We start from the raw sequence: 12,345 nt of genomic DNA, 5'->3' as shown, positions 1-12,345 counted from the left end.
GTCTCATTTATGTGCTTTTCTGTATTTGTGTAAGAATTTCAGTTCAACTGCTTGTGTGGATCCAGTTAAAATGGATCTAGTATAAAGGTATCTTACTTCCTATACAACTTACAGTCATTTATTTAGATCAATTATGTCACTATTAAAAGGTATTTATACTGGTACGATGCCATGCATTTTTCTAAGTTTTGTTACCTGATCTATGCTGCTGTAGGTAAACCACTTTAAACTACCCTGTGTAAAATGTACTTTTAGGTTGAAAGGGCCATACTCAGAAGAGGTGCATAAAGGGATAAATAGAAATGAACCCAAAAAAAGTAATAGGAATTTAAGTATTGCATCTTCCTTTCTGAATAGGCCCTAGATCATAAGCACTACAGAATGGATTAATTATGAAACATTTATTTATAAAGGAGATCTGGAGGGAAGAAGAGATTCTTAAAAATGAAGGGAAAAAAATAGAACTCCGATCATTTTGATAGTAGCAGTTGATAATACTGCCTTGAAAATGATGTTTTCACTCAACCACAATTAATAATCTTAAGAGTGTTCCAAATTGCATGGTCCCAACTTTTCCTTCTCAACTAAAAAAACCATACGTCTGACCAAAGCTTCATTTTTTAGTAGTGGTGGTGGTAGTAGTAGCATCCTGGAATAGAAAAAAAAAACCCTAGTCCTAGCATGTGACCTAGTTATTGCATTATTTGAACTAGGAATCAAGGGGATTTTACACTCTGTTCTGTCCTTGACTCCTTAAGCAAGCTCTGAGAATTGCTAAAATACTTGGTATATTGGGTAATACACATTATTAATCATCGTACTACTGTGTGGGTGTGACATGAGGTTTAATATATAACAATCTCATTTATTTAGGTACAAGTAGATTTGCCTTTTGAATAGAAAGGCAATCTGTAATTCAAGAAATGATTAGGAATGTGGTGCTTTATCTATGCATTTGTTTTCACCTTTAGTAAATAAGTATATTTGGATATATTTTATTTCTTCAGAAATGTTTCTATGGCATGTGTTTTGTGTACTAGTTTAGTGCAACTTTGAGTGTCTGCATGCATTGCAGAAATACAAATTTAAATAACAATAGTTAGCTGTAGATTAATTAAATTCAGTGAAAATTCTCCCAGTCACTTTAGCAGAGATTGGATAATCATGCTTTCAAACTGCATTGAGATCTTCAGATGTAAGCTTATATGACTGTTTTTATCCAGGTTCTGCTGTTTGCAAAGGACTGGTGGCTTTAGCCTGTTGTTACTTATGGGTGTAAAAATTTATTTTAATGATTTTTTTTTCCTTCCTGGACAGGATTTATGTGGGCATCATTCATGTGATACTCTGGGAATGGCAGACGTTGGGACCATATGCTCTCCTGAGCGCAGCTGTGCAGTGATTGAAGATGACGGCCTCCATGCAGCTTTTACAGTGGCTCACGAAATTGGTATGCAGTGCCTTTTCTGTTCGCTTGCCAAATCAAACACTTGTAACAGCTGCATTAGTAACCAAAATACTTCGCAATTAATTCCAGATTTCCCTTGGTCCAGATACTCACTTGGGGATTAAGGCTGTATACATACGCACTTCAGGGTTAACTAATAAGGGATCAGAAGGCAAGTGAAGGCGCACAGTAGGTGTTTCCTTTCTGACAGTTTTTAAGCAGCAGTCGAAGTGAAAATTCAAAGGCTGCTGCTACTGTCCAAAAACGTCAATACATGTCCCTCCTGAGAAGGTGGTTGGTTTATCTATTATATTTCACACGCATTTAGTGTATACACGATGCAAAATTACCTTTTTGAACTATTTGCATGCTGTATTGTTATGAAACTTTACATGGAACAATGTATTGCCTGCAGAGAAGACTTTTGTGGTAAAGAACAAAATCTTTTTCTAGGAGTATTGAAATGCTACTTTTATGGTAAAATGTAGTACTAATGTGAATCCTGAGATAAGTGAAATGGTATGTAAGTGTTAACAATTTGTTCAAAAAAACTGTTCAACTTGGTTTCAGTCTCGGCTTTAGTGGACAGCAGTTTCACATAGGAGTGTTACTTACACACTTGAGAAAGATCTAAGATAGAATATGTGACAGAAGAAAGTTGTATTCTGGGACATTACATCTGGCTTGATATATTCCTTGAGGGAGACTGCTGCCATCTTGGCTATTTTTAACTTTCTAATATTTCATGACCTGTGTTCACTAGAAATACATTCAGTATGAAGGCTATTCGCTTTGGTGAGTGAACAGCAATTTAAAAGGGGAGAACATTCTTTTTTTTTTCTTTTTTTTTTTTTTTAACATTCTTGGAAGGAAATAACAAGGAAAGGAGAACTTTCAGAGGGAGCCAATTTCTGAATTGCCTTGTACCTTTTGCCAAACCAAAGTAAAGTTTGCTTTGGGAGTATCATTGCAGTAGTTCAATTTTCAAGTAACTAGCAGGTAGAGCCTAAGAGTTCTGTGCCTGATATATACCTGGCTCAGCAACCGGAGGTCATCAAGTATGAAAAATCAGCTGGCATGCTAACGTCCAGATCACTCAACCATTAGTGAGCCTCAGCCTACAGCTTTTATATTGCCACAAAGAAACGAGATCAGCCGTGGATGGATGGGGTTCATGTGTTGAATGAAAGCATAAGATGTTACGGTAGAATGAGTCCCCAAACCAGAATCTTTATTTTAATAAACAAGATGGTTTGTTAATAAGAGAAGAAGCAATCTGAAATTACTAGAAACATACAGCAGCATATCAAATACAGCCTAAAAGCAGATGTGCACTGTAGTATCATACCTGGATGCTATAAAGCTAATAACCCATCACAAATGGGTCAAAAAGACTGGCAAAGTTAATCCACCACTCAAAAGCCAGTCTGCTGCTGGAGGTACTCTTCTATCATCTGACATCCCGAAGTGGTATCTACTGCTGATGGTTTCTGGGCATTGGCGAGGTTGGAATCTGAGTGTAGGACCTCCTTGGGATGCCAGTGTTGGTATATACCTGTTGTGCAGGCAGTGGGTAAAGTGTCTTGACTGCCATTCTATCAACAATAGATACATGTGCAAACAGATTAAAAATGAAAGAACATAGATCAGTTACAATAGAAGAAAGGAGTATGCATTGTTACCTTGAATTCCACTCAAAGGAAATGTAAACACAAGAGAATTATTTTTAGTGATCTAGAAGCACTTTTTTGAAAAAGAGCCATTTTCATACCTAGAAGTTTACAGGAATCCATAAAAGCTATAATTTTCAATGTAAAAAAGCACGGTTTGAAGCAGTTGGTTAAATAAGTACCCTAATGGACCAAATAACTCCAGTTTGAGGTTGTTTCAAATAACATCCCTTTTTTCCTTCTCACCATAAGATTTTAAGAAAGGAAGGGTGTCAAATCACAGAATGACCTTTGTGTGTGTGGCCTAAAGTGGGAGATGTTGAGAAGAAAACACAGCTAAAATTGAGTGCGTACTTAGGTTAAATTAAAGGTCAAAAAAGGATGAAAAATAAAAGTGTGGCATGGATACCCTTTAGTTAAGCACTTTAGGGAAAACTTTGCTTTATTTTATTTGGAGACCAGATTTCTTTCTTCAATACAGGAATCTTAAGGTTCCCCCCTGTCCTGTGGGCAGGGTGTAGCTTTAATTTTACGGCGGCTTAGTTATTCAGTGGAGTTCATTCTGCAGGTTAGGAGATGCCCTGAAAGATAGAAAGGATTCTTACAGCTCAAAGCCTAAGCTGCTCCTTTCTGTCAATAGGAAGAATGAGGTGAGTCATTAGGCATACTGTAGTTACTGTCTGCAGAATATAAATAACTCTACCTAATGTGTGCATCTGTAGTAGGTGCAGCATCATAAGTATGGACTTGATCTGAAGACTGTGTCCCTACTTTGACTTCAAGGTGATCTGAATGCTCCTATTTCCTCTCTGAGTGTTCCAAGAGCTTTTTTGAGGATCATGTTCTTTCTCTGGAAGGTAACCAAAGTAAATAGAGCTGCAGCTCAGCCGAGCAGGACGATGCACAACCCAAGGGTTCAGAGTGGATACATTCACAGGAAGCCAAAAAGCTGCAGAATGGAGGCTGCTGCTTCAATTGGTTTCTACCACATCATGTATTAGATGTTTATTTTATTCCTTTTAAATAAAGTAGATGAATTTTGACCAGTAGTTTTTGAGGGGGAGAATTTGAATGAGCAGCAGCAACAGGCAAGATCTCTAAAGAAATGTAAACGAAAGCAGAGAAAGAAATAGATACAGCCAAATTCATAACACACTAGTTGGATGACAAGCTGTGGAGACTTGTATATGGACAGCAATGAGACAGAACCAGAATCCTGTCTTAGTTTTGTATAGTAAAATCAGGAACCATTTGTCTGGTGTCAAGTGCAGAAAACCGTACAGCAAAAAACTACTGTTAAGGATGTCTTTTAGCTTTGAAAGTGGTAATACAGCCTCAGAATAAAGAGAGATAATGTTATCAGTACAAATGTAATTTTTAAATCATATCCTATCAAGGCATTCAACCATCAATGGTAAATCCAAATACAGTTATTTTTTTCACTGGGGATATGTTATTATATATGTTATATATGTTATATATATGTTATATATATATGTTTTATATATATATATGTGTGTTATATATATGTTATATATGTTATATATACTGTCAATTTAGACAGTAGTAGCTTGGTTGCCAAAAAGTAATCTTCTGTACTGTTGCCTCACATCATGAGTTCAGCTCAGAGATGTCTTTTGTGACTCCAGGCAAATTGCTTGAGGGTATGCCTCCATAGCACTGCAGATGTATCTGAACCAGTTTAGGCAAAGCATACAGATATTCTCCAAGTATTTCTTATCGTCAGCCTATGGACTGTAACAAAATGATGCTTTGTTGTTTCATGGATTTCCCTGCATCACAGTGATATCTGGAGAAAAGTGTTTAATAATTGCCCATAATCTCAACATCTGCTTAACAGTTTTCATAGGTCAGGGCTGGCATATTGCTACTCCTGGTCTGATGGGAGATGTCCCTGCCTTTAGCAATGGGGTTGGAACTAGGTGATGTTAAAGGTCCCTTCCAATCCACACCATTCTATGATTCTATTCTATTCCCTTATTAAAATAACTATGAGGAAACAAAAGTGACTAGATTTATTTCTCACTCTAACACTGTATCCTGTTTGGATGGAGATTCTGTTGCTTTTACCATGCTAAATTGTAAGCCAGTCTGTGGATTCCCTGAAGACGTCTGATATAACATGATTGAAAGACACAATCAATCAATTTCAAGTCATGTTTAACATCTCTCATGGTGATCCCATGTATGTAATATGTTACAGTGGTTTTTTATAGCCCAGTTTTGTGTTTTGTCATGCAGTACCCTTCAAAAGGATTTCATTCCCTCCCATACTGGAGTCCTGCAGGTTTCAGTGCAAACAAACCACCAGTCTGAAAGGTTTATCATCTGTAAAAAGAAAGAAGTGTTCAGGAGAAAAGAAGTGGAGCTACTGATCATTTTATCAGTAGGCAATACAGAGATTTGGTGACTTTCCCAGAATCAAAAGGAAGTCTTACGGAAAGACAAGGATTAAACTTGCCTCTTGAGTTTCAGTCTAGTCCTTAAATACAAAAGCATCCTTCCTGCAGTCTATAAGCAGGCAAGGCTCCAATTTAGCTCAGTGAAAATTAAATGAGTTTAATAACTTAAATTATATGTATCTTTATTCTTTCCATCAATCTTGAGGATTTTTTAAGAGCAGATATAGAGAAAGCTCTGCCTTTTTGCTCAGTGGTAATGTTCATTTGACCTTTTTGCAAAGTTCCTATTTCTCTGTTGTGTAATCATGCTGGCATGCTATTACTCCTTGTAGCCTCCTGAGTAATATGGTTTACTGATGTTCTTTCCAAGTATTTTATTTTTAGATTATAGCTTAAAATTGCTACATGGAACTAATTAAACCTCTGGTCATTAATTTTCTTTATCTTTTACATGTGACTTTAGAGTCAGAAAGACTGAAGGGGAGTCATAAAAGCAGTCTTCAAATATATTCAGTAATTGTTGTGAAAATGTACATAATAAATCATTCTCCATGTCTACCTGGGACAACACAAGGGGTAATAGCCTGTGCACTGCCGCAAGGGAGCTTTCCTTTAAGCATTAGCCAAAGTCATTTAACCATAAAGACAGTTCAGCAAACGAATGAATTGCCTGGGGAGGCTGTGAAGTTTCCATCACTGGAGGCTCTCAGGAGTAAGCTGGCCAAACAGCCATGGCTTTTGGTATGCTGATCCTATCTTATGGCAGAGGGATGGACAAGATGACTTTTCAAGCTCTCTTCTCAGCCTCATTTCTTATGGCTGTGTGATGTTATTCCAACTACTTCTCCATCTGTATTACACAGCTGAACACCTAAAATCAAGGAACAGTACAGAAACTAAAACTGGAGAATAATATGTTTAAAGGAAAATCTTTTTAAGCTTGCCATTATCCTGTGGCATCTACCATCACTAGAGAATGAAAATAACATGAATGCTGTCAACAAAGTGCAGTGCTTTCCTGAAGAGCATTATTTTATGCAAAGAGGCCATTTCAAAAGTGAGATATCACTCCTGGAGTCCTTATTAAAGCAATTCACTGAAATACATTAAAATACAATTGAACTGAATTCTGTATGGGTTCAAAGTATTTTTTCAGAACCTTAGCTTGCTTTAGAGTTGTAGGCCTCTGTAGAAGGAGAGCCATGCCTAACATACCTAACCTGTGTAACCCTTATAAAGAGCTTCATGACTCTGACCCATCTCCAGGAAAAACTGAAACCAAGAGCAATGTGTATGATATTTAAGAAGTAGTTCTGCCTTTGATGTATGTAGGAAAGCCAAAAAAAAACCCTCTAATTCCATGTTTTACCATGTGTTCATTTTGTATACTCTCAAAGTAATTAAATACACAGTCATCTTTTCTTTGCCATTGCTGAATATGTAGCCCTTTGATTTTGAGGCTGTCAAGATAAAGCAGATAACAGCAAGCTTCAGATTTGTCAAATACAAATCTTTTGTAGACTTTCATTTCAAGGGGGATAGATTGCCAAGGGCATAGAATATCATAGGAACATGAAAAAATGGTGAAGGATATTTGACTTTCGTATTATGCTTCTTTCATGACAGACAAAATTTTGGGCAAATATCCAGGTAATCATAATTAGGCAGAGTTGCATTCTTAAAACAAAAAAAAAGGGAGTTAGAGTCATCCAAATCTGCTCTGATGACATACATCAGGAATATTATTTGATTCCTTCTCTTTGAACCTTTTTCAAGTTTTTATTTAAACATCTGCTAGCAAGAGCACTTGTATTAAGCCCTTCTGAACTTGATTTAAACCTTTCCCTTTAGTTAAGAGAAAAGATGAACAATCTGAGGAGTAGGGCAGAAGCTTTACATGATGTTTCAAAATGCAAACATCAGCTGTACAAAAGTTTACTGCTTAAAATTTTGACTAAAAAACCCTTGGCTTACCTAGCGATAGTGTGATTAGCTTATAATATTATATGCAATACATAATTTTTCCACCTGCAGCACACGTGGTGCTTAAAACTAATGTTTTTTAGTGAGGCTGAGCCATTTTGTAATGGCCTTTGTGTGGAAAAATGGAGACACAGAAGGGAGAAAGGTTATGTGAATCCTTGTTTTCTAAATATGCTTGGGCTTTTCTTTATCTACCCTATACTTCTAAGTCTGACTAGATTAGGGATCTTTGCCTTTTTAGCAAATGTGAAGCAGTCCTGAAAGAGAAGAGAGAGGGTTGAGAGCAGAATTCTCAATCAGGGACTTCAGGAAGCAACTTAAACACAGCAGCAGGAGTTGTGTTGATCTTTGTATGTGTGTGACCTCATGAAGAGTTGAATTAAACAACACTAGGTTTTGAAAAGTTGCTGTGGATCATGAAACATAACATGAAGAGAAGTAGGTAGAATGATGTATCATGATCTCTTCATCCATGAGGGAATTGAGAACAAATCTGGGTTTTGCCTAATGCTTCAGAACACTTGTTATCAATAAAAGTTCACTTTGGCTGTGTGCAGTGCCTGAGCCCCCCAGTCTTCCATATTGCAGATTAAAGTAGGGATTGCTTTTGTCCTTGGCAGATAAACACTACTGATATGATCATGTAGTTTTTGTGCAGACAATACCTCAAGCAGAATTACACCAGAAACAGACAGCAGGCAATGTAATGTATTCAGTCTTGCACTGTCTACTCTCCTGGAGTTCATTCATTTACTATGAGCTACAGCAAATTATACTCCTTGTGAGTTACCCTGAGTTGGACAGGCATGAAATTGGAATCACCATATCCCACTTCTTCATTAGAATTTTCACTTCTCTTGTACATGGCGCTCAAAATAGCAGATGCGGAAAGGACCTACCAGATGACATCTTTTAATGATCATTTGAGTTGATGTGGGCATAGTAGTTTCTAATTGCCTAATCTGCTTTGCCTGGACAGAATTTTGTCAGCAAATTGTCTGACTGGGCTTATGTATCTGTGATCTCCCACAGAAGTCTGTTATAACAAGCCATTCCAGTAGACGTTTGTTTTGTGTAAAGTCTGCAGGACTGGTGTATGAATGTCTGATTGTGGCTTTTTTTACGTATGCTCCTGAAGAGGAACTGCACTTCAGACTATTGTTTCTTTCAGCCTGAGGAATTCCTTTAAGCCAGAAATATTAAAAACTGCTTTTGTGCTGTAGATTTAAAGGAGAAAGTGGGTTTTTTTGGTGATTTTTTTTTTTTTTGTCTTTGTAAATAATGGAGAGCAGTCAAGGAAAAGAACATTGGAAGGAAAGTTCAAGTATGAAGAAAGGGGAAGAGCCAGTTTTACATTCTGTGCTTGTTTTTTGTAAGCCTGTGTAATTCAAAACGCTGCTGTTTTGTCAAAAAAAAAAAAAATTCATTAATCATTATTGCTTAGGTTTATCATTTGTTGCACAAAATTCTCATTACTTCAGAAGGATTTCCATCTATGACTGATATCAGTATGTGGTTCTTAATTACAAGCCAAGTACTTGCACAAGTTGGAAAAAAAGTATATGCACAAAGAAATGACAATCTGTTAGAAAAGGAGAGAGCAAGAGAATTGTGCAGAATTCATGGCCTGGTAATTAAACCAAAGAATGTTGAGCCAGGAGGTTCCTGAATCCTGATTCCAGGAGTTGCTCTGACTCACTGGGTAACCTTGGGTAAATCACTTGACCTTCTTTTGTACCTCAGTCATCTTCACTGAATATTAGGTGAAAGGCTTGACCTCACTGAAAAATAAATGCTTAATTGGCACAGAACTTTTCTAAGAAAACAAATTGCAATGCCTGTAGCATTTTTTAGCATATTGTGTCACTTTGCATGTGTTCTGTGGTGCAAGAGCTGTACTTTGATATGCTCTTGAGTTTAAGTACTAGAGATCTCTGTATGTTCATAAACAAGGGTATTTTTTTCCAGAAGAATTAACCACCATGATTTATAATTTAGCAAAAGCTGAGCTTTACTTGCTGTACATTGGTGCTCCTTTTTGCTCTTTGTATTCCTATACTTGAGATATCAATGGAAAATGAGGTTGCATGACTTTGCACACTGCTGGCCCAGAGAAGCTTTACAGATGGTCTCACAACACATTTTAAGAAAATTAAGAAATATTCACATTGTTGTTTTGTTTCCCAGTACTCCTGGGAAAAAAATACTATAGTGTAATGTGCCTTACAACACATCCGGCATAGCTCTGATGTGCTCCTGATGTACCTGCAGAGTGTTTTGTATTCTGATATTTAACGAAGATAGAAGTTTTAGATGACTTGTCAGAAATGCTTTGGAGTATTCCCACTTTATTTCAGTAATACATACCCTATTCCTACAAGGTGCAGAAATTCTTTCTAATCCTACTGGAGTTATTATTTCCTATTGGTCTGCAGTAAGTGGCCTTCAGTTAGTAATGGGACCTTGTGCAGTGCAAGGTCCACTGTCAGGAATGCAGAAGGTGAAGGTGAACCAGAGTCCAGGGATTGATGACTGCTGCTGACTCTCTTTATTTCTTACTGGAGCATCTAAACAGAGTGAGCTGCACCAAAATTCCCTTGAAGACTGCACTCATCATCCTGTCTTCATAGGAGAGGTGCTGCAGTCTCCTGATCATCTTTATGGCCCTCCACTGGACCCTCTCCAACAGCTCCCTGTCTTTTTTGTACTGGGGGCTCCAGACCTGGACGCAGTATTCCAGATGGGGCCTCACAAGAGCAGAGTAGAGGGGGACAATCACCTCCCTGTCCCTGCTGGCCACCCCTCTTCTTATGGAACCCAGGATACCATTTGCCTTCTGAGCCGCAAGGGCACACTGCTGGCTCATGTTAAGTTTTTTGTCTATCAAGACCCCCAGGTCCTTCTCCACAGGGCTGCTCTCAAGAACCGCTCCTTCCAGTCTGTAGGGATGCCTGGGATTCCTCTGGCCCAAGTGCAAAACTCTGCACTTTGCCATGTTGAACCTCATCAGGTTCACCCGAGATCACCTTTCAAGCCTGTCGAGGTCCCTCTGAATGGCATCCCTTCCTTCAACCGTGTCGACTGCACTACTCAGCTTGGTATCATCAGCAAACTTGCTGAGGGTGCACTCGATTCCGTCATCGATGTCACTGATAAAGATGTTAAAGAGCACCGGTCCCAAGACAGACCCCTGGGGGACGCCACTTGTTACCAGCCTCCACCTGGACATAGAGCCATTGATGACCACCCTCTGTCTGTGGCTTTTTAACCAGTTTCTTATCCATCGAGTGGTCCACTCATCAAATCCACATCCCTCCAATTTGGAGATAAGGATGTGGTGGGGGACCATGTCAAAGGCCTTGCTCAAGTCCAGGTAAATGACATCGGTCGCCTTTCCCTTGTCCACCGATGCCGTCACTCCATCATAAAAGGCCACCAGATTGATCAAGCATGACCTTCTTTTGGTGAAGCTGTGCTGGCTGTCACGGATCACACGCCCGTTCCTTATGTGATCAAGCATGTCATCCAGGATGATCTGTTCCATGATCTTCCCAGGCACAGAGGTGAGACTCACCGGCTTGTAGTTCCCGGGGTCCTCCTTGCTCCCTTTCTTGCAAATGGGAGTGATGTGACCCATCCTCCTCTCATTCCTCACTTGACAGCCACGACTTTTCAAATATGACGGAAAGCAGCTTGGCAACCACCTCAGCCAGCTCCTTCAGAACCCTGGGATGCACACCATCCGGCCCCATAGACTTGTACACATTCAGTCTCATGAGGCAGTCTCGGACCTGCTCTGTCCTCACAGTTTTGGGGGGGGGGGATTTACTACCCGGGTCCCCACCCAGAGGTTTAGGGATGCAGAGCTCAGGGATGTGAGAAGTATTTGAATCCTGTCCACCACTGAAGACCAAGGCAAAGAACTCATTCAGTACCTCAGCCTTCTCTTCGTCCATTGAAGCCAGTTCTCCTTTTACATTTACCAAAGGAGGTGCACTCGCTTTGGTCTGTCTCTTCTGGCCAATGTACCTGTAGAAAGTCCTCCTATTGTTTTTCACATCCTTTGCCAAATTCAGTCTTTCCTGCGCCTTGGCTTTCCTGATCCCAAAGATACTGGGGATACCAGAGCCTTCAAGTTGCTTTCATACTGTTTCAGTAGTTTACTGATGTAGCCATACCTGCTCTCACATCAGAAGAAGAAAGGCTTTTAAGAAAGACTGACAGTCCTTTTAGCTGGTTGGTCTGTTTGCCGTGTGAGAAGGAAACTATTTACAAGGCTATCTCTTCTTCACTTTCATGAGGGTAAACCCCTGCCTCCTCTCCATCTGTTCCTTTTACCATTTTGTGCATTCCTACAGGATAACTTAACTAAACACCATCCTGCTGGTAAATTTATATTATGTCATTTTCACTCAGTGGGAACTGTCAACACCAGTAAGATGCTTCATTAAGTAGAAAACATCAGATGATCTACTAGCCCATTCTCAATCAGTCATCATTTTACACAGCTGCCAGGAGCGCTTTTTCTTCCTTTTTATCAGTAGCCTGGTATGAAGTTCATAGTTGTACAGAATTGTGAGATATTAAATTTGGCATCCTTCTTAAAAGCTTTCTTTTTAAGATTTGTGTTCCTTATGTCTTTTAGCCTTTGCCCAAAGCTTTCGCTGGAATTTTGCTTACATGTAGGATCACTTGAAGGATCACCTATAACCTTCTCACTTTGGTTCTTATAACGGGAAGTACTTACCAATAACCATGCTAATTTTCTGGGCAATACTTCATAATACAGGTGTGTTCATGCATGTGGGTGGGGAGGGGACTT

The 12,345-nt window shown here is 39.0% G+C and overlaps 1 protein-coding gene across 1 annotated transcript in view; it reads left to right on the top strand.

The window, feature by feature from the left end:
* Window positions 1-12,345, top strand: part of ADAMTS5 (ADAM metallopeptidase with thrombospondin type 1 motif 5) — a 48,360-nt gene that overhangs the window by 11,427 nt on the left and 24,588 nt on the right. Inside the window, exon 2 of the mRNA XM_031612737.2 lies at window positions 1,318-1,450. Within this exon, the coding sequence (XP_031468597.1) occupies window positions 1,318-1,450 (133 nt within the window). The remainder of the gene's footprint in view (window positions 1-1,317; window positions 1,451-12,345) is intronic.

Source organism: Phasianus colchicus, chromosome 1 (genome assembly GCF_987193195.1).
Source record: "Phasianus colchicus chromosome 1, bPhaCol1.hap1.1, whole genome shotgun sequence".
NCBI lineage: Eukaryota > Metazoa > Chordata > Aves > Galliformes > Phasianidae > Phasianus > Phasianus colchicus.
The sequence above is the reverse complement of the archived record's forward strand: the minus strand, read 5'-3'. Positions and strand labels throughout refer to the sequence as shown.